Raw genomic sequence first — 22,242 nt, 5'->3', positions numbered from 1 at the left:
TGTCAGTCCTTTGACTAGGAATAAAGTTTTGATGATCTTTAAATCCTGAGTGGATGGTTGTATATGATATCAAAATAAATCACATGGTAATTTCCTGTCTTAAACTGTCACTACTCTTTGCCAGTTTTTCAGTAGGAGACCCTAGATCACGTTTCTGGGTTTTGTTTTGTTTTGTTTTCCTACTAGATAAAAAAAATTGATGCTTCTGAATTTATTTCACCACTGGTTGATTGAAAAATTATTGTAATGCTCTTCATGGAAGGAAGTTAGGCAGATGGTCCCTGGGAAAACCCTATGCCAGGTGGGTAGGTTTGGACCTAAGTTTCTAGGCTTTGGACTTAAATACTGAGCTAGAGGACTTCGAGGGTTTATTACACACTACATGAGGGTTATACCATGGGGATCTCTCCTTCCATCTTTGCCACATCTTATCTCTGTCCCACACTTAGTAATGGAAGACAGAACAGAAGAGAAAGCAGGGAGTTTACCAGATGGCTACTTCCCTGCAAATCCTATTGTGTGTCACAAGGGGAATGATAAGGAAGACAATATAAAGAATCTGAATTCTACACAGTCTTTTGTCCTCAGGGTTTGAGGAGTGTTTATGACACGCTTAAGGTAACACACTCACTCCAGTCACATAAAGTACCGTGGGAAATTACCTCAGGTGGGTTTTGTGCTGTGAACTTGATTCCTTAAAAATTATTTAAGACAGATACCCTTTTAAAGCCACTCAAAGTTTGTCTTAACAATCTTCTAAAAGGTCTTCTGTTTGAATAACCTTAGAAACCAAGTAATGGCTTATAGTCCATTTTGTCCTCTGAATATAATTTTGTTTTTATGGTGTAATGTCCTTGTCCACCATATTTACATGCCTTCCTTACATATAAATCAAGGGATTCTTGTAATTTGTGGTATTCACCAAAGATCTTTTTCTGATAAGGACTTCATTAGCTTCGCAGTTTAGAAACCTAGCAGTTCCAACTATGCGGAATTTTTTAACAAAAAAATTGAAAATTGAGACCAATTCTTTTAGTTTCAGTCCTGTGATTATAGAAGAAATTGGATTAGTTTTTTAAGATGAGTTCCTCACATCATTGATCATTAACATGTTCTTCTTCTTCTTCTTCTTCTTCTTTTTTTTTAAGGATATGGGTCTTTTTTTGACAGACAGAGATCACAAGTAGGTAGAGAAGCAGGCAGAAAGAGAGAGATGGGGAAGCAGGCTCCCTGGTAAGCAGAGAGTGGGGCTTGATCCCAGGACCCTGAGATCATGACCAGAGCTGAAGGCAGAGGCTTTAACCCACTGAGCCACCCAGGCGCCCCATTAACATGTTTTTTTTGTTAAGCAGTAATGAAGCTGGCTAAATCTGGATCCTGTCACCGTGTTCCCTTCATTTATTTTTGTTGTCGTGTTCTGTCTTGTTTCACAATACCCTTTTAAATTGTGGAGACAAGCAGTCCATTCAGGAGACCCAGAAGGGCCTAACCTGTGCCAAGAATAGAGGAGAGTTACATATGGCTCTGAATAGTGTGATTTGTGGAAGCCAGATCACAAGGCTGCGTCTGTGGAACTGCAGGTCTGTGTTTCTGTGGCAGGTGTCCCCAGATGTGGCATGGAGGACCGAGATAGCCATGAGCATGGGTGTGTGTTGGGTTTCTCAGGTTCTGGGTTGGGGGTACTTCTAAAAAGTCAGCCTGCTTGGGGCCTCCACAGTGTGGTAATCCTGGCCCTACTTGAAGGCTTTTTGTTTGGTGCTCACTGAATTACTTCTGGGTCACTTGTCACCTCAGCCTTTCTCATTCTCTTGCCTTGTATCCATGCATCCTCCAACATATGCAAGGTACTGTCTTCCCTCAAGGGCTTCTGTGAGAATTTTTAGTTCCATGACTGAGTAGCCTTGAGGTGGTGGCACTGAACAGATTCCCAGGGCATTCGTTTTCCTCTGGGCGGGCTGCCTGGTTCTGGTTTCTGACTGACCCTATTTTTGTCTCCTAGGGTGCCACCTGTGGAAATGAAGCGGAGAAATAAGATCCAGCCTTGTTTATCGAAGCCAGCTTTTGCCTCTCTCCTGAGGTAAAAATCTAAAAGAAACTGTGACGGACGAAATGTTCAAAACGTGATTGTGATCATTTTTCACACTTGTTTACTTTTTTTCATGTAAATCTTAGCAGTAGAAAGTAGACACTCTTTATTTAGGAAAGAGCTTGAATATCCTGTCTCTTTTTGTGCTTTTAGTCAGAGCTCTGCATATATTTTCAGCAAAGGCATTGAAGAACTCAGTCAGACCAGTATTCTTTTCACACAGGTGAGATTAGAGAGACTGATTTGTGTTTGATTATAAAAAAGTGAACTATTCTTCAGGGTTTTACTGCCCCGCCCTTGTTGTTCCCATGTTGTTTTTCACCTTTATTATTTTGTGGCTTTTTGTCCCTGGCCTCTAGGTTAAACTTTATGATGAGACCTTTTTCCTGACTTTGAGGGACTTTCAGTGAAGTACTTGGAATGTAAATAATGATCTTTATATGGTAAAGCCATATAAAGCACTTGTAGAATAGCCACAAATATTCTTTTCCTTTGTTCCCTCAACTTTGACAGATTGCTGGTCAATAGCTTCTAGAGAAATAGAGATAAATGACAGTCTGGTCATTTTAATTGTGTACAACAGGTATGGGCTTTTCAATATTTTACCCACTAAGGATCAAAAAATGTCTATTTTCTTTTAGTATGTTACTGCACATTTTCATTGCTGGTTCTTAACCTCTTGGGGCTATAGATTCCTTTAAAATCAACTCTCTACGAAACTGCAGGTACAGAAAACATTTCTGCCTATGATCACAAGTACGCATGGCTAGGACCACTGGAAAGGAATATGTTTTACTTTGGAACCCAGTCTACACTGGGATAAATGCATTTTACCTTGGAACCCAACATGTATAAATAAGGCTGGATCCTTGAGAGTGCTCTCACAGTCACAGTTAAGTCTAGGGGACAGATCCTGCGTCAAGCAGGAAAGGCTCATCCTCACCTGTTTCCTTAGTCTGAACATGGTGTGAGCTCTCACGTAGCTCTGAAGACTTTAAGCTTATGGGACTTGTCCAAGGTTAGTGGCTCGTGAGTGGCAAAGCCAAAAGGAAACCGGAGCTATGTTACCCTTATCCCACTGCAGTTTATTTCCTTCTTGTCATACAGCCCCTGAAACCCCAGGGCACTGTGATCTGCACCTGCAGTTTTTAGACTCAGAGAGCAGAGCTGATAAGACTGGAAAATGGGGTCAAGCGTGAGGGTCAGAGTGTGCGATAGTTTGACTTGTTCCTTCTCTTTAATTAAAAAACCTTTTTTTCCTACGTCATACTGGCTCCATAAAGAAGTAGTATGGAGGTGAAATTCATTCAGTCATTCATTAAGCATTTGTAGCCTGCTTACTCTGTGCTGGGTGCTAAAATTGGGGGCACGGGGACAGGAGCCCATCCCACTCTCCTCACACTGCTCGCTTGTCTGCAACAGGACCCGAGTGGGGTCAGCAGGGCAGGACAGAGCAGGCAGTGAGAAGACGACACCCACAGTTCTTGTTCTTGAGAAAGTCTGAATGATATCAGAAGAGAGTTTAATCCTCGGCGCATCGAATTTTTATCATATTTTTATTTTCACAGCTGACACAACTTTGTACATATGGAATTTTAAATTGGGGAGTGGCGTAGCACCCATGCTTTTATTTTCCCTTATTGCCTCCTTTGTCTCTTCCTGCATGTGGCTAACTTGTTTTCGCTTGGTATTGGTTTGTTTTTGAATTTCGATTCCCGCTCGCTAGCCCCTGAAGCTATGATATAATTTTGTTTCCACAGCCTGGAAGGTGTTTGCACTCTGGTTGTATAGTTCCATTGCATATTCCATTCTGTGATTTTTAAAGAATTTAAAAAATAATTACACATTCACATATAGTCAGTATATCAGGAAGAGTACTATACTGCAGTTGTCTTCAGCTGTGATTTTTAGAAGGCTACAGTTAATGTAGGCATTTGGGAAAATTGCTTTTTCTTTTTCTTGCAGGTTTCATCAGTTTCACCCTTTTCTGTGTGCAGCTGATTTTAAAAAGATTGCTTCCTTGTATGGTAGCGATAAGTTTGATTTGCCCTATGGGATAAGAACATCAGGTCAGTAATATTATTCGTTACCTAGCCCTAGTCATGTGAATGATGTTTGATGTGAACCACCTATTTATGTAATTTTAAGGCCTTAAAGGAAATGATTTGGAGATGGGATGAAGGAAATTAAATATTAATATAAAAACCCTACCCCTTTTTGAGGCAGTGTAGAATTTAAGAATATAATGGCACATTTGTTGTTTTTATTGAGAAACTGCTTTTTCTTTGATTTAGCCCCATGCTGTTATTCACGCGTCCTCATGCCTTAGTTGATTCTGGTGTAGAATTAGCAAGGTGACCCTGTGAGTTGGGTTAATGTCCTTTCCAGCTCCCCTTTCCACCTCTTTACCTCTGAGTTTTATTTATTCCATCAATTTAAGATCTAGCTCCTGGATCAGCCTTTTGACCAGAGGGTGTTTTACTTTTGCCATATTGAGAGAGAATCCATCCCTCTATCTACTAACAACAGAATAGTTTTCTCTTGGCTTGTCGACAGGTGAACTGGCTAGCTTTACGTTGTAGATCTAGGCGAGACCCGGAAAGCCCAAGAGGTGACAGGCTTACAGTTTTCCAAGTTAGATTTTGCATATTCAGCTGATCCTAGTGTATTGTATGCATGGGTGTGTATATGCTTTAAAAAAATACAGCAGAGAATTTAATAATACAGCTAAATTTACTGAAAATTGGTTTCTAGACTAATGTCAGTTTGGAAGTCTATATTCTATATTAATGTCATTTGACGTTTATATTTATTGTTTTCAGATTAAGCATCTTTTCTTTTTTTCTTTTCTGTACTTTTTGTAATGTGTCCTCGGAGCATTTTTGAGTGTGCCTGTTGAATAGTGCTGGCTAAGTGCAGCTGTATTGTTAATTTTCACCATGGAATAAACCCCTGGGGCTGTTACCAGTTTGAAATGGGTTTGGGGGAGGGAGGGGGACAGATGGCTTACTAAGTACCTAAGAAGCCATAATTCCTTTTATTTATAATATTTCATTTGTTTTCTAGCGGAATATTTTCGACTTGCTCTTTCAAAACTGCAGAGTTGTGATCTCTTTGACGAGTTTGACAAGTGAGTTTATTTCCTTGCTTTTGTTTGACGAGTTTGAGCTAATGAGGTTCAAAATGTGCACCCCAATTTAAAATGTCTTCATACAAGAAGAGTCCTTAGTATTTGTGCATAACTAAAACCTCTAGTTATTTCTGTGATACTTCAAATAAAACACAAAATTAATTTAGAAGCTACATAACTGGTTGTCTTAAAAGTTTGCAGAGAGCCTTACGATGGTGAGCAGTCCTAGTTCCAGGTCAAGACACTGTATTCCACATTCGTCTTTTCTAAGTTGTTGGTACTGAAGAATTAACTTACAGCCTCTGTTGCTCAACTCACAGCCCCCTCCACAGGCTGTTTCCTGTACCTTCCTATGTATCTTTTTAACATGAGGATCCTTTCAGTTTCACTTGAATATTGGATTTCAGAAGCAGCTCTCTTCCTCTTACTCAGAATTATACTGGAGGGAAGCAAACAGCTTATTTAGATAATACATTTTCTGACTGCAAAAGGTCATGGAGTTTGTAGAATACTCTGGTGTCAGGTTAGCTGTGTAGGAATGAAATTGCTAAAGATAGACTTCTTAGCAGGTATACTTTTAGAGAGGTAGAATTTCTTCTCAAATTTTTAAGCTACATTTTAGGATTTGGCCAGTGGTCCCATTGGATGGTACAGGTGGTCTGCAGATGTCAGGCCTCCATTGAAAAGGAGAATGACAGAATATTCTGTCTTGCTCAAGAGGACAGGGGAGCTATTTAGTGGAAACATAAGTGAGGGTAGTGGACAGGGGTATGAAAATGGAGGTAGACTTTACAGAATAGCTAGAGGAACAGTGCTTGATTTTGTCTGAATTTATCTCCTTTTTCTCTGGGAGCCCAGATTATGAGTGTGGATTATGTAATAAATGTTGATCATTTCAGCTTGTATTTACTTGTTATCATTTAAAACTATGTCTTCAACTTAATTTCAGTTTTTGATTGCATATCAACACCAACCACATACGTTCTTTCCTCACCTAAAGTTTTATAGCTCCAATGGGTAGAATATTGTTTTATGCAAACCTTTGGCAAATGTGCATTCTATCATGCTTCCTAATTTTTACCATCAATCTTCAAACTATCCCTGACAATCCTTTTTTTTTTTTTTTTTTTATGGGGGAATTGAAACTAGACACACATACATAGTTTGCTGCAGTCAGCAAATGCTGGAGCCAGGATGTGAATCTAGAGAGTTCTGTCCAGTGCCTGAATGTTTGACATAAGAGTAACCATCACAAGATCCTTGTCCCTGTAAATGTGAGCTACGGTCAGGATTCTTGGGGTAGGGGGTGCGACAAGAAGTTTCATTCTTTCCTGGTTTTTTAGAACTATGTTGTACTGTATGTAGTTGCTTTCAGAAGCCCTTCTCACACAGGTGTTCATCATCTGTGTGTCCCTCAGGCAGGCTCTTCCCTCTCTTCTTGCTGACTTGACCTTGCTGTTCCCCACCCTTTGTCCTTTGTCACTGAGCATGTCCCCCACCCCCACCATCAACCCGTGTCAGGCTCTGAGCATCACCAGAATTAGGAGAGGTGGGTGTGGGTGGTGAGGAGGGATTAAAGATCTTGCTGATCGCACAGGAGCCCTTGAGTCTGAAGTTGTCCAGGGTCGAAGTAGAATAAAATAATGCAGTCAGAGACTTTTCAGGTAGAGAGGGAATGGAGAATGTCCTTGTAGGATGCCCGCAGAGTGCGCACAGGGGATGCGTTCAGATACTGAGTCGGCGTCGCTGAATGGCTTGTTTGACTGTGCAAACCTGTTTCCTAGGGACTTGAGAAAGAGTATTTTGAAAGCAGATCAGAATACACTTATGACACTACTACATTCGCTGTGCATATTAACTTTTGGGATGGGTTCACATGTAATAGTAAATTATACCTATATTTTAAGCAAGTCATTCTGCATTTCTCTGGAAGCCACTGTACAACACAAAGACTATAACAGACCAATCCGTGCCTGAGCAGTGTACTTTATATAAACTCCAGAAGGGCAGAATATACAAAACTACCTTATTGTTGCCTCTGAGTCATCTCACTTTGGTCACCATATATGACCTTAAACATCTCCCATTTCTCTTCTCCACCTGGGAAAATTGCTCAAGAGGAAGCAGACCGGAGAACAGTCTCTTTTTCAGGCAGGGGGTGGACTACCCCAGCCAAGGTGTCAGGAGGTGGCCACACACAGGCCTGGTGGAAGCTTCATGGGCCTGGGAGGGTATAGGTTGCTCTCTATTTGTATAGGTCTGTAGGTTGGGCAGGGCTGAGCAGGAGAGAGGGGGAGCTCGGCCTCTCCAGTCCCTTCTGCTCTGTGGGTTGCTCTCTTCACGGATTTTATTCTCCCTCTGTCCTCTGTGTCCCTTCCAGAAAGGTTTAGACATTTTGTCATTGTTTCAAATCCAAATCCTTTCAGTTCTACCAGATCTAAGTCCTAGTTTTGTTCCCTTGCATTCCTTCGCTTGTGTGATGCCCTCCGTTGGGACACATTGCACAGTGAATGGCAAAGCTTTAAATATCAGATGTGTTTACAATATGGGAAGCTTCCCCTTTCTCACAGGTGTGACATAAATGAAGCCTGCATGTTGACGTTCCAGAGCCAGTCTTCTAGGATGATCGGTAGGGACCTGGGCTGTTCTGTTGTGAGTCTGCCATTCCCATATACAGAGCTTCCTCCTCAATATCCAGTATGATGGCGGGACCTTCACCCATCATGGCTGCATTCTGGCCAGTAGGGAGGAGCAAAGGGGAAGGCCACCCCCTGCCCATTAAGACTTGCCTCCTGCTTTAAGGACATTGCCCAGAAATCACATATAATACTCTTTTACGCCCAGGGGTGTGCTGCAGCCAGTTGGTACCAGCTTGAGAGCTGTAGTTCTTCCCAGTTCCATGTTCAGTGCCATCAAGGTCTAAAGTTGAAATTAGCCACTTGGGGGCATTTATACCATAGAAATGGGCAACACTGCAAACCAGGGCTTCTCCTATCATCTCTTTTTCTCCCAGAGAGAGCTAGTGGTTAACATCAGTTAGTAGCCACTAGGTTGTATCCCATTGTCTAGGGATATAATCACAAGGTCATACCGAGCTGGAAGGTGGGCGAGAAATGTAGCTTTAAAAGAAAAAAAAAATTGTCTTTATTAAAAGTGGCTGTGTGCCCACATTAAAAAAAAAGTCTTATTTTAAGGGACAAAGGAAGCCTTATTGAGGGGCAACTGGTCTCCAAATATTTAGGATTCTGAAGTCAGTTACATGACTATACCAACCTAGCTGAGTGCTTGAGGAAGCCAACTGTGGTTTGCCTCTTGGAGAATTGATCACCCGTGAAAGCTGTTGAAACATATTGGTGTTGTAGTTCATTTTGAAGTGGCATTTTTAAAAGTTTTTAAATTTTATGAATTTGACTTTTTTAAAAAAGATTTTATTTGAGAGAGAGAGAGCCCACATGCAACTTGGGGGGCAGAGGGGATCTCAGGTAGAATCCATAGTGAGTGCAGAGCCCGATACAGGGTTCAGTCCCATCACACTGAGATCGTGACATGAACTGAAATCAAGAGTCAGCTATGTAACTGACTGAGCCACTCAGGCACCCCCCTCATGAAGGACTTGTTACATATGCCATATTGGTCGGTAATGTTAGTAGAGTAATTCTCAGGCAGAGAGAACCTTTTCCTGAAGCTAATACCATGAAGAAGTTGGTCAGGAGATAAACAAGGAAGGGAACAGGAGTGTGTGTCTTTGGCCATGACACTTGTGTGAAAGACTCCTGGAGCTAAACCATTCCAGGCTTGTTCTCTGTTCTGCCTCCTCCTTGGCTATCCGCTCCTGGTTTGCCACCAAAACACAAACCAAACCAAAAAAAAAAAAAAAAAAAACCAGACTCACCTGTACATTTTCTAAGTTTTTGGTCATTTAGTAATTATAATAATTTGCCTCCCTTTGTGTAATCATATCTGTTAGAAAAATATCTGCATTATAGAAGATTGCTTTTCCCCCTAGTTTTGTGACAGGGATCCTCTGTTCTCTGTGAAAAGAGGGTGCCTTGCAATGGGACAGTGTATTACTCATTTTATTTATCTTCTTATTTTAAGTATTTTTATTGGACTTTCTCCTTCGTATTGTTTGAGTTTCTCTCCTGAGTGATGGCCCAGCAGGTTGGGGTGGGGTAGACACTGGACCCTGAACACTGGACACTGTCCTGTTCTGTGAAGTCCAGGGAGCCAGATTCTAAAGCAAAGTGGTGGATGCTGGAGATGGTCAGAGGCAGGAAGGGTGGAGATCTGCTCCAACTCCTTCATTCGAAAGGTGAGAGAACTGAGGTGATAAGGAAGGTTATGTGGAGGTCTGCAGACATCTGGTCTCAGGACCTCCCTCCACATTTTAACAAGCAGAGAAAAGAGGAGAAATTGAATGTCTTGAACTGAGCATCATCTGAAGAGATAAGAATAAGAGCAAGAGAATTCTGGAACTGTGAATTCTTTTGGACATATTCTTTAGGATTTCCATGCATTATATATTACATATATATATTATATATATATATATATAATATATATATATTGTATATTACATAGTTTATGCCTTTATCCTTAACCTCAAACCATTTTTAACCAGATGAACTTTAATATTCTGGCAGGGTTAAACCAAAACATCTCTGGGTACATGAGTAAGTTCATTAAAAACACATATATGTTAAATCGGACTTTTTTTTCTCTTAAAGATACATGATCTTGGTAGAATCTTCTCTGAATAGATACTATCGGAAAACATTTTTCTTTGCTCATCTCTCACCTGAAGTTCAAGCACTGGCACTGAGCCAGCAAGTATGGCAGCGGTTCAGAGTGACAACTTCGGTTCTCTTGCTGTCTTTTCCATGTGCCGCTGCTGTGGATTTCTCAGGGGGCTCGGGTTCTTCTCTTTCTCCTCCAAAGCACAGCTCACACGAGGTGTCCATGTTTGACCCACTTCATTAACCATTGAGGGTATTTAAAGAAATTGCATCACAGAAAAGCGACACTTAAATGTGCCCCTGTTATGAGGTCCATTTTGGGTGTCCATGTAGCTCCTGAGCTCTGGTCTATACCCAGGTCCCCGGAATGCTGCCATTACCTTAGTGGGACATGCTCTCCCTTGGCCAGAGCGGCAGAAACCCTGAATCACGAACTGTCAGCTCCCACGCAAATGCATGAGCCAGCTCTCCACCCCCTGCTGCCACCATCGCCTTCTGAAAGCTGCCACATTCTGTGAAGCACGCTTGAGTCCTGCTTTGATGGTTGTAGAGTAACCACATACAAATATCTTCGAAGCCCTGTGCTAAGTCCGTTGCCTGCTAAATGGGCAGGGATTTGTGACAGCTGCCTCGTAGTTCACCCAGGCAGGATCCATTAATGTTGTTTCAGCAGAGCTGGGTCAGATGGGCATCCAGCCAGGGCAGGAGCATGGCCTTAGACAACCTACAAAGAGGAAAAAGATATGGACTTCAGCAGTTGTCTATGAAAAAGAGCCCAGGCTCCAAAATGTCTCAGTGCCTGCATCACTAACCCACCCAGTCTTCCCTCTGTTTTCAGTCAAGAGAAGAACTTTCAAACCATGCTCTTGCTCTGGGTAAAATCTTTTCTAGAGCTTCTAATAGACTTCTCTAATACCTTTCTGCCCAAAGTGGGGTCATGGGGCCACTCCAGACCAGCGACTGTTAGGCTTGTGAAAGCAGGGCTCTGTGAGCAGGCATGCAGGGTAATGGGTGTTGGGAAAATGGCCAGTGGGATCTGCACAAGATTGTTACACTGAAGATGTAGTAATATATTTTAATGTGAGTGATGCTACTGACAGGAAAAATGAATGTCAGAAAGCATTCAGAAGACAGGTCACAGATCATTTGAAATGGGCGATTCATGTTTACGTTCTCTGTCTTGATGGTTGTCGATGTTTACCTCTGCCTAAGGTAGCCAGTCTTCTGGGTTTGCCCGGCTTGATGAGAAGCCTGCCGTTCACGTGGGGGAAGTGTAATCCCTCACCATGACTATTTCAGCACTTTTTCAGGTTTTCCATTAACAGGTTTAGGCACTCTGGAATGATTTTGTTTTCTGGGTGAGCGGTTTGGGGCATGTGTATTTCCCTACCCGTTTCTGGAGTGGGAGAAGGAAGAACAGATACCTCCTTTTCCAAACACAATGTGAGAAAACAGTCATCGATTGTTTGGTAACAACCAAACCAATTTCTAAAGTGCACAGCCTGTGAATCAGGAAGTTAAAGACAGGAAGGTACAGTAATATAAAGGAGACTATTCTTGTCCTCTGGGACTCACAATTGTCTGTAACTATTTGTGCATGGAAGTGGTATTCATTAAATATGGTAGAGTTATACAGTCACCTAAAGGACCCTGGAAGTTACTGTTTCACACCTCAGGATGCAAGGGAATCCAGGAGCCCAGACCAGGTGGATGAAGCCAAGGAGATGATGAATCACATTTTTGGTGAGATGGGTCCCTGCTGGGGAGAGCGTTGTGAGCTGTGTGGTTCAGACTGTATCAGTACATAGTTCCCAGAGTCATGGGGGCATTGTGAAAATTAGCTGTAGATGAGATGCTGTTGCCGAAGAGTAGTCCTAGGAATGCCCCTTAAAGAGTTTCTAGTATTATATATGATCCTCAGAAAGTTGTGCAGGTCTTTGCATTATCCCTTACCTGGCAGAAAAGTGAAATTTCCCGGACGAGATTTCCCTTCAGAGGTATTGGCAAACTGTTTCGATGGCCAAGGGCCTTCCTTCCAGCTGCCCCCTACAAAGCTCACAGAGAAGAAAATAGAAAGTGAAATTTCTTAAAGTGTGGTGACCATTCCATAGTAAAGTGTCTTTAGAATTGGAGTTCCTTTGAGTGAAGCAGTATCTCTAAGATTACTTTCCATTTTTCCCAAGTCCTTGGACCTCCTGGGACAATGAACAGGGAGAGGCCGTGTGGTTTGTGTACATACAAGGAAGGACCTTCTCTCTGTGGCTGATCCTGGGGGCTCTTGTAGTGGAGATCTGCCTCCAAACCTCAACTCCTTTTTCCCTTGATCGGAGGGTTCGGTAGGAACTGTGAGAGGAGGTCCAGGACCTTGAGCCTAAGTGGGGACTGGGAATGTGACATATTTGTATGATAGACGATTGCTTCCCTTATCACAATACTCTTTTGGCCACCCGTGATCTAGGGCTTGAGGACTTGCTGTAATCCAGTCTGATAAAAATAACACTGAGAGGAAGCCCCTGTGAGCACGAGGGTTCAGCCTGTGGGTTTATTGCTGAGCAGTGCTGAGGGAACTGGCCTTGCCTGGGGGTGCACTGAGCTGCCTCTTTCTGGATTCTGTTTCCACTTCAGAGATGAGGTTTGTGGGTCCCAGGTCCTTTGTTGAGGCTCTGGGTTGAAACTCTGGAGACACGGTGGTATGAGTTCCTATCCAGCATGGTATGTTTGATGATGTTGGAGTCAGGCAGCCTGCTGTCAGGCTGGATATCCCAGGACCGCACGAATGCTGTAGCCCCTGGGGTGCCTGGGGCCAGGACTGGGAAGTGGCCTCTGGCCATAAGGGAGGAGGTTAATCTGGGTGCCATCATGGTGGCTGTCTCTCCAACAGCCCCATGCAGTTCAGTAGGAACAGAGCAGGTATTTCGATCCTCCGTTCCTAGCGACTCCCTCCCCAGTGCCCACAGCATTGCTCAGGGGAGGTAGAGCCCATTTCAGGAGGTTCAGCTTCTGTTTTGTATTAAACTGACCCCAGCGTTCTGGAAGGAAGAATCAAACAAGCTGTGCAGGTGAGAATTGCCCTTGTTAGAGAGTATTCGTAAGATGGATCTGGTGAGGGTAAGGACAATATGCCCAGAGGGGAAAGGGTTTGGAATGTTTGCCAGTGTTCTCATCTTGTCCATGCTACCTGGTCGCAGGGCAGAGCACCATTAAGAAAGTTGCCTTCCTAGAATTCTAGAGCATATTGTGATCTGTCCATGATAAAAGTTTTGGGGGCACGTCGTCAAGGAGTGCGTGGACAATGTCCTCCTTACCCAGTCTCTGACCCCGTGACACTGTCTTAGACTTGACTCTGTAGACACTGACTTAGACTTGACTCATTAAGTGGGGAGCTAAAAGCCCTAAATTAAAATGTGTGAAAAAGCATTTTCTAGTACTAAAAACTCACCAGATAGGTGAGTTAAGCAAATTCTAATGAGAAAAGGTCAACTTAATGCCTCTGTACGTTCAGTGGGTACATTATATGTACTCTTTTTAACCTGATAGGGCCAGTGTGTGGCTTTTTCTAATTATTCCTATATTCCTGCATTCTCTATAATTATTTATTTTTAAGTTCTACACCCAATGTGGGCTTGAATTCATGGCCCCAAAGTCAGGAGCCACATGTTCTTCCAACTGAGCCAACCAGATACCCCTCTAAGTTTACATGTTCTACAGTATTTGTGAATTTTGCTACTCATTAATTTCCTAAATGCCTTAAGGTCTAGAGTTCATTTGGTCTGCTTTATTTCATGGTTTTTAGAGAAACAGTTTCTTTCTTTATACTTTTGCATCATGATGGTCTTGGAAGGACAGTCTTAGCAGGCTTCCACTCTGTTATGTCATGCCCCGTAAAGGAGAAGGATCTGTATTGTCATTTCTTAAGGTCTGGCCGGGAGGTGGTGAGAGCCTGGAAACAGAAGGGCCAGGCTGGGTTTGCTGAAAGCTGATGGTGCACAGTGCATGGTTCTAGGCTGATCCCAGCCAGCAACAGGAAGTCCCACTTCATCATCTACTTGAAAGCTCTCTGCTAGGGACACAGCGTGAACTTTTAGTTTATATTGGTTAAGCTCCAAGAGGCAGTACATGTTTGGGGAATTGAAGTGCTCATGGGCAGGACCGGGGAAGATACACCTTCCCCACCAGATTCCAAGCTGTCTCCACACTGATAAGACACAACAGTGACCCAGAGCTAGAACCTCAGGATTCTCAGGGAGTGAGAAATGCTGGTGAAAAAATGGACAGCTATGTCATGTATACACACTTGTATCAATATTAACATGCAGAATTGTAGGCCAAGTGGTATTTTTGTTGTTCGAGGGTCTGGATGTGAATCCTGATTCTGCCTCTTGGGAGTATGGCTTTGAAATGTTAACTAACACTTCTCTGAATGCCTTTCTTCATTTGTAAAATGGAAATAATGGGCTTACTTATCTCAGCAGGTGGTTATGAGAATCAAATGAGGGAACACGTATGGACTCATAAGCAACTGTTAGTTGCTTATGATCATATGCTTCCTGTGGAATGTTACTTCTTAAATCCTATATCTTTCTAATATAACCCTAGACCTGGACAATTGGTTCTTTTTCTACTTGTGCAACAAATGAAATTTGGCATTGGGTTCTGGAAAGTTTGAACGAATTCTTGGAATCAGCCAGTTATGTGAAAGATGGCTCAACCTTTCGCATGTCTTTTTGCCCAACAGTATGCCATGTAAAAAGTGCGTGGTGGTTGGTAATGGAGGAGTTTTGAAGAATAAGACATTAGGAGAAAAAATTGACTCCTATGATGTAATAATAAGGTAAATATATTTTCTATTTGCTAACTTGGAATTGTTTCAAAAGATGATCGCTTAGATATATTTAAGTACATTAACACAACCAGTCTCTCAGGCATCGACTAGACTAGGCCTAGATTTTTCAGCTCATTCACTTAGAAAATATTTGTGAAGTCTCCTTAATATGCCAGGCAGAATTTTAGCAACAGGGTGTATAGCACTGAATAAGAACAAGTTTCTTGCTCTGTGTGGGGTTTTCACTGTAATGAAGAGAAGAAAACAGTAATGAAAGAAATAAGGAAATACAAAAATAAATGCCATACAAACAGTTAAAACATATGTGACAGTGATTGAATAGCCACTTGAGAATGGATGGATGACCACTTTGAGGAGAAGACCTCTGAGATGGACCCAAGTGACCGTTATAGTACCAGCCGTACGAAGACTAGGGAAGAGCAATCCGGGCACAAAGAATATTTAGTGCAGGGAGGATATGATCCTGGGTTTGAGAAGAGTAGCAAGAACACCAGTGAGGTAGGAGGGCAGCCAGCTCAGGGAGAGTGGAACAGTCAGAAGCCGCAGAGGAAGGAGGCTGTATAGGTCTGTGTAAGTACTTGGATTTTAAGTATAATAGGAAACCTTTGAAGATTTTTAAGCAAAAGAGCAATTTGATCTGGCTATATTTTTAAAATTACTTGGCTGTAGCATGGACAATGGGATATGAGGGACAAGGGTAGAAATGAAGAAACCAGTTAGGTGGCTATATTCAGGCAGACGATGGCGGCTCGGAAAAGGATTGTCATGACAGGGAAGGATGGAAGTGGATAGACTGAGACATGTTCTCGAGGTAGAGTTCTCAGGATTTGCTGATGTTAGATGTGAGGAGAGATGGGAATAAAGGAACCACATAACGCCTTCTGGGTTTTCAGCTTAAGAGATTGGATAGAGGTACTATTTATTGAATTGGGGGAAGACTAGGGTAGGAAGATCTTAAAGGAAAATCAAGATTTCTGTGTGAACATGTTAGGTTGGAGATGCTTATTAGATGTGTAGTGTTAAGTCAAGTAGGCATTTGGTTAAACAGGTTAAAGGCTCGATGGTAAACAGCCTATGGGCTATATTAAACCATGGTATCGGCAAGATTTCCCAGGGAGAAACAGAGCAGAGGTCCCAGGACGGAGTCTTGAGATATTCTATACTTGGAGGTTGAGCGAAAAAAAAAAAAAAAAAAAAGAAAGAAAAAAGGAATAAAAGAGAGGGAGGAGGATCCACCAGTGAGGTAGGAAGTGTTTTAAAAGAGAGGAGAAGGGGTCAACCATGACCAGTGCTGGCCAGAGGTCATGCAAGATAAGAGAGTTCACTGTTGGACTTAGAACCTGAGGCTCACTCATACTCTTGGCAAAGGCAGACGTGGAGACCTGATGGGGGAGTGGCCCAACCAGAGTGGTTTGAGGAGAGAATGACCGGTGAGAAATTGAGAAACCCATGTAGGCAATTCTCTGGAATTTTGCTGTGGAGTTGAGAAATGAGATGGTAGCTGGAGATAGTTACAGAACCAAAGGAGGCTGTTTTGTTTTGTTCCTTTTATAAAGATAGGAAATTCTAGAGCATGTTGGTAAGCTGATGAAAAATGAGTGAAGAGATGGGTGTGGTAGCAAGCTGGGATGGGGCTTGAGCGTAAGTGCGGTTGGTCCTTTGTAATAGAAAGAAAAACTGGGATTGTAGCTACGGCTACCAAGAGTCCCACAGATGGAGTGGCAGGAAAATGAGGGCGTTTCACTGAAAGGTTGAAGTAAGGTCATTCTGGGTTGTGTGTGTTGGGAATGGCTATGAATAGTCTTTTGAAGAGAGGGGCAGTGGGTTAGGATGACCTGACAGTCCGTGGGGGTTTTGCTGGGTTACGAGCTGCCAAGTACTTCTGCATAGTGAGGTCACCTTATTTTCTGTTCACTGTTTTGAGGAAGCCGTGAAAATTTATCCATGTGACAGTTTTAAAACACAGGTTTCCTTACCTTTAATTGTCTAAACGTTTGATCATCCAGAACCACAGCAAACCCTTGTGGGAGACTGCTACGGGCACAGCGTTTATGAAAGTCATTTCAAGTGTTGAGACTGTCTTACATTACATGGAGTCAGTGGCAAAGGGTGAAACAGTATTTATCCTCCCAGGGGACACCGTTTTGGAAACAAAGCATTCCTTTTAATAGCATGCCTTCATAGTGTATGTGTAAATAGTGCATGTCTAACTTTGGCACTGAGCATAAAACAAACCCTACCGTGGATCCTTTGTGGTTCTTTAATTCACTCTAGCAGTAACATTTATTTGGTTGTGAGTGGGTATAATACGGCAGTTTTATATTATCACTGTATTACAGAGCTCAACAATTTTAATGGGTCTTCAGATCACCTTCGGTGTGATTCTTGTCTGTCAGTCCATGTGCTACATGACTGTGTAACCTTGGACAAGTAACTTTCCCTCCCTCTGCAGGGCCCTTCTCCAAGGAGTTTTGTCTGGATGTACTCCGAGGTCTTTTTTAACTCTAGTATTCTGTGGTTCTGTGTTCCCATTGTTTTATTTAGTCTTTGGTTTTCCTGGAGGTGGGACTGAATTATCGTGGCCCCACAATTACTGTTCAAATCCAGATGAACATTTCTGCCTTAAATCAAGCAGCTGTTTCATGAAAGGAAATTATTACCTTAAAAATAGGAATTTTAAAAAGTTGTCTTAAAAACCTTGTCTTGTAGCTTTAAGCACTGGACCCATGGCTACTGCTGTTTGTCCTATTCTGAAAGTTCTGTAACTTGTGATGGAATTGGCACATACTACACGTGGTCTACATATTTTGTGTGTTTTACTACCCACAGAATGAATAATGGTCCTGTTTTAGGACATGAAGAGGAAGTTGGGAGAAGGACAACCTTCCGACTTTTTTATCCAGAATCTGTTTTTTCAGATCCCAATCACAACGATCCTAATACTACGGCGGTTCTCACTGCTTTTAAGCCGCTTGATTTAAAGTGGCTGTGGGACTTGTTGACGGGTGGCAAAATAGTAAGTTGGCAACATTGATCTGCCTTCAGTTTTTGTTTTTTTTCCATTAAAAAAAAAAAGACCACCACAATGTTCTGTTTTCTGTGTTCTTACTTTATTTCAGAACATTAATGGTTTTTGGAAGAAACCAGCCTTAAACTTGATCTACAAACCTTATCAAATCAGAATATTAGATCCTTTCATTATCAGAATGGCAGCTTATGAACTGCTTCACTTCCCAAAAGTGTTTCCCAAAAATCAGGTATGTATTTTGCTTTGCACAGTTCCAAGCTAAAGATCTGGCTAGGGTAGGGTGGAGAGATCATAGGGTTCTCAGAAAGAATGAGAACCATGACTCATGAGGTGGCGGTAGTGAAATTAGGTGTCTATGGGTATTATGTTTTTTTTAGATTGCAAGGAAAGAACTGGAGTGTTCTGGTCCCCCCTACCTCGCCCTTGCGGAGCCCTTCTGGGGTCTCCTCTTACAGGCTCCAACGACTCATTTCTCCTAACCTCCATCTGCAGAGTTCTGCGATGAGGAGAGACTGACTGGTGGGGGCGCTGCTGGGCAGGCTCTGCTCAGAGTAGCGGGACGGGGCTTCGGGACAAGCACAAGACTATTCAGGCTAAAAAGAACTCAAGGGCTCTGATAAAAATATCACAGGAAAGCTGGTGGGAAGGTGAGGAAGGGACAGGATGGTTCAGAAATATTTCTGTGGTAATAGAGATACTGGCACTGAATTCTGAGGAAATGTTGAAACTCCGAATTCTTCAATTAAAAAGTCTTACCAACTTTGGCTCTTGTAGCCCTTTTGTTTACATTCCCTAGAAGACAGTACCCTCTGGACCCGTACAGTGGCAGGGATAGGTTTTTCATTTCAAGCTTGAGAAACTGTGACATAATGTCTCTGCTGAAATGAGGGTTTCTTTTTGTAATCAGGGAAAATCCAAAGAAATAAATACACCTCACGTATCTTCTTTTTTTTAGTATGATTAAAAAAATTCTAAACTTCAGAATTACTAGATTCTAATGCTTTTAATGAAACCACTTATAAAAGAATATATATCAAGTATATTTTGTTTAAATTATATATTAATATATTCTGTTATTATATATTTATATATATAAAAATAAAGGAAATCATCCTTTTCTTAAGCTTTTTTCTGCCATTTCCCCCCTCCATTTAACTATTCTCTTTATAGATCTTTCCATTTATATCCAGCTTTTTTCCTCTCTAAATTATTTAGAAATGCATGTGATTATAGGGATTTTCAGCCCACTTTTGTGATTTTTGTATAATAGACTCCTAGAAGTAGAATTCCCAAGTCAAAAAGCATAAAGCCTGGTTCTGGAAATGTGAAGTCATATGGATGATGTGGACAAGAGGAAAAAAAAAAACAGGAAGAGAGGCCTGCTTGAATTAGGTTAAAGAGAACATGGGACAGGAGCAAGTGGAGGCAAATCTTCAGAGTTTTGTTGGGAAAGGGAGCACAGAAATGGTTGGAAGCCATGGGATCAAGGATGGTTGCTTTTGTGGTTGTTTTAAAGCCAGATGCCATGTTTATATGATGGAGAGAACGATTGGACAGAAGAAAATGATGAGCGCAAGGGGGTCATTGTAGATGCAGATTTGGTGGCAGAGAAGAGACGGGAGGAAAGAGTGCACGAGGGGCGATGTTGGCCACGAGGGGCGAGGTTGGCCAGAGGCAGGGACAGGCACATCGCATCCATGGAAGAAGGAGCGCTGAAAGTACAGGTCAAACTGAAGGTAGGTTGGGAAGTTGGGAAGCTGGTATAGATAGCTCTTCTGTTTCTGTTAGTGAAATGAGGATTCAGTGGTAGGTTTAAAGGAGGAAGGAGGATGAGGCTGTTGGATATAAAGGAATAAAATTGTCACCTTGGAGAATAAGAATGGAAATTTGCTAGGGGAGTACTGCATGGCCACTTGAGACTTTGGACATAAACGTCACGTGTACCTGAGCACGTATGGTGTTTTCTTTTGGCTTGTTATGCTGCTTGGTTGTGGGGTGAGCCGGGGTTAAGATTCTGTCAGGTGATGAGCTATTTCTGTCTGTGGGTGCAGAAAACGGAAGGATTATAATGATGGATGAAGGCCTCCAAGGCATGAGGAAAGGAAGTGGAGGACACGATGGGGAGGGAAAGAGTATTGGGATCAGTGAGGCTGAATGACTCCCGGGTTGTTAACCCGACCACTAATTTCCGTTTCTAGCAGATGGCAAAGGCTTATGGTGTTCATCATAAGGCATGGGGTAAAGAAAAGCTTATGCAAAAGGTAGTTAAATTTTCAGAGGAGCTTGCCTCCTGGAGTTTATTTGATATTTTTGTGCTTCTTGGGTATTTTCTTCTCCTCCTCAAAATCATAATGTGTCATTTCCATGGAATCTGTAAGTCACACCTTGATGGAAAGGAAATCTCCTTAGATGGCTGTGTTAAGATGTATTTTGTTTTTGCCTTTAAAGGCCATACCGGTGAGAATTAACACAGAATGAAAATCCTTCTGTCAAACATCTGTTAATGCATTTTTAGGAGATATGTGTATGTGAGGGGGATGCTTGGTTTCTTTCCTTTTTGATTTTTAAAGTGATAATGATCGAGTGGAGACTGTGACATTACTCTGTATACATCTGGACTTTTTATTTTCTATAGAAGTCAGAATCTTACTTTTTGCCATTGAAGTTAATTGACTAGTCTTTCCCCAGAGCTGGTTAAATTATCAGAATTGTAAAAGGGATCTCTTTTAAGGCTTATGTGGAGCCTCTTACTTACCATGATCCCATCCATTAGCGAGTTAACCTGTCCTTCCGTTTCCTGTATGGGTTGGAAATCCGCAGGCGCTGCTGTTTGCACAGGAAGCCTGACTCAGCATGTGTTATAAAAGGAGGCAGCAGCATCCTTTTCCCTGAGCCTTTTTCTTCATTTGATAGTTGTCCTCTGGGCTAATACTATAGTTAAGTTTTATTTGAAAGATTTTCTAAGATTTTCATCACATTTATATGCTTTTCAGAGTTAGGAAATTAACCGGGGTTTGGGTCTTAGACACGATGAGGGTTTATCTTAGGTATTTCTCACCTGGTACGTGTTCAGAAGTCCTCGTTTTATAAGATGAGGTCACCCAGTTCTGGAAACATCTTGTTTGAGTTTTAAAAAACCTTTCATTTCCCTCCCCAGAAACCCAAACACCCCACAACAGGAATTATTGCCATCACGTTGGCCTTTCACATATGTCACGAAGTTCACCTTGCTGGTTTTAAATACAACTTTTCTGACCTCAAGAGTCCTTTGCACTATTATGGGAATGCCACCATGTCTTTGATGAATAAGGTAATACATACCCACTTGGGTATATCTTTGATCTTTACAGTCAGAAAGCTTCTGTTTTCTGTTTCTGCATTTTTACTGAGGGAACAGCTTTTGAGTGTGAAGAGCTGCTTAACCCTACCAAGAGCTACTAAAGGCTGAAACTGGGACTCGCATCCAGGCAGTTCCAATCTGTGGGTGTCAGACCCTTGGGAATAGGACATCGTATCAAACCTGTATGGACACCAAGCCTTATCTTAGATCATGTTTGCACTATACAAATACGCATGCAGACCATTTGTTCTTGCTAATATCTCAAATTCACTTAAAAGCATTAACACAGAACAGGGACACTCCTCCACATAAGAGGATCGACCACAGAATACACGGGAAAGATGAAGGTAGATTTGGAGTTGAGGAGATGATGTAACTTCTTGCTGTGCTTTTCAACCTTTTTTTTTTTTAAGTAGAGGAGGAAGTCTATGACATTTTAACTCTATGAGGGAATATTCATGGTCAAAAAGGTTGCAGACGTTTATAGTAGATCATGCTTCTCTTGAATTAGAGATCAGGATCTTTAAGACTTAACTGAATAGGTAGGAGTTGTCTGAGGTTAATAGCACATCACAGGTGACAGGACTAAAATGTTATCTGTACATTTTTAATATGGAAATATGAATAGTTTGCTGTTAGGTAGGGATATAGCATGTGTAATCAGTCCCCTTAGATCATCATCCTCAGACACTACTATAAGCCAAAGGTTAGACCTTTGTATTACTATATTACTTCATCTCCCACCCCTTGTGAGACAGACACTTGAGTAGTGTTAGTTGCCTAGGACAGATTGCAGGATTATTTCTCCTTAGCCCTAATCTTTTAGCACTCCTGGGATTTCTAGTCATCTAGATAACAGAACACTGAAACAATTTCCTGAGGAAGATTAGGCTATCCATCAACAGAATAATTAAAAAAAAAATCTGTTATGCATGCTTTACAATAGTTTCTTTGGGCTGATTTCTGTGAGTTTCAGGTGCTGCTTTTATTAAAGTGATCAACGCATTTTGACTTAAAATTCTGGCCTCTAGTTTTATATTCTGATTTAGGAGATGGGGGAGGGGGGAATGATATGAAGG

General features: G+C 41.9%; 1 protein-coding gene across 8 annotated transcripts in view; it reads left to right on the top strand.

Annotated features, from left to right (window-relative positions):
- ST3GAL6 (ST3 beta-galactoside alpha-2,3-sialyltransferase 6) overlaps nt 1-22,242 on the top strand; it is a 79,280-nt gene that overhangs the window by 53,667 nt on the left and 3,371 nt on the right. For 7 of the 8 annotated variants that reach the window (XM_059164377.1, XM_059164380.1, XM_059164381.1 and 4 more), the window contains 7 exons: nt 2,000-2,077; nt 4,052-4,155; nt 5,153-5,216; nt 14,688-14,783; nt 17,625-17,811; nt 17,915-18,052; nt 20,981-21,133. In XM_059164377.1, coding sequence (XP_059020360.1) covers nt 2,000-2,077; nt 4,052-4,155; nt 5,153-5,216; nt 14,688-14,783; nt 17,625-17,811; nt 17,915-18,052; nt 20,981-21,133 — 820 coding nt within the window. Of the gene's footprint in view, nt 1-186; nt 302-1,999; nt 2,078-4,051; nt 4,156-5,152; nt 5,217-14,687; nt 14,784-17,624; nt 17,812-17,914; nt 18,053-20,980; nt 21,134-22,242 lie in introns of all 8 variants that reach the window. The other variant, XM_059164382.1, reaches the window with a different exon arrangement.

This window comes from Mustela lutreola, chromosome 2 (genome assembly GCF_030435805.1).
Source record: "Mustela lutreola isolate mMusLut2 chromosome 2, mMusLut2.pri, whole genome shotgun sequence".
NCBI classification, from domain to species: Eukaryota; Metazoa; Chordata; class Mammalia; order Carnivora; family Mustelidae; genus Mustela; species Mustela lutreola.
Note: the sequence above shows the minus strand (reverse complement) of the source record. Positions and strands in the feature narration are given on the sequence as shown.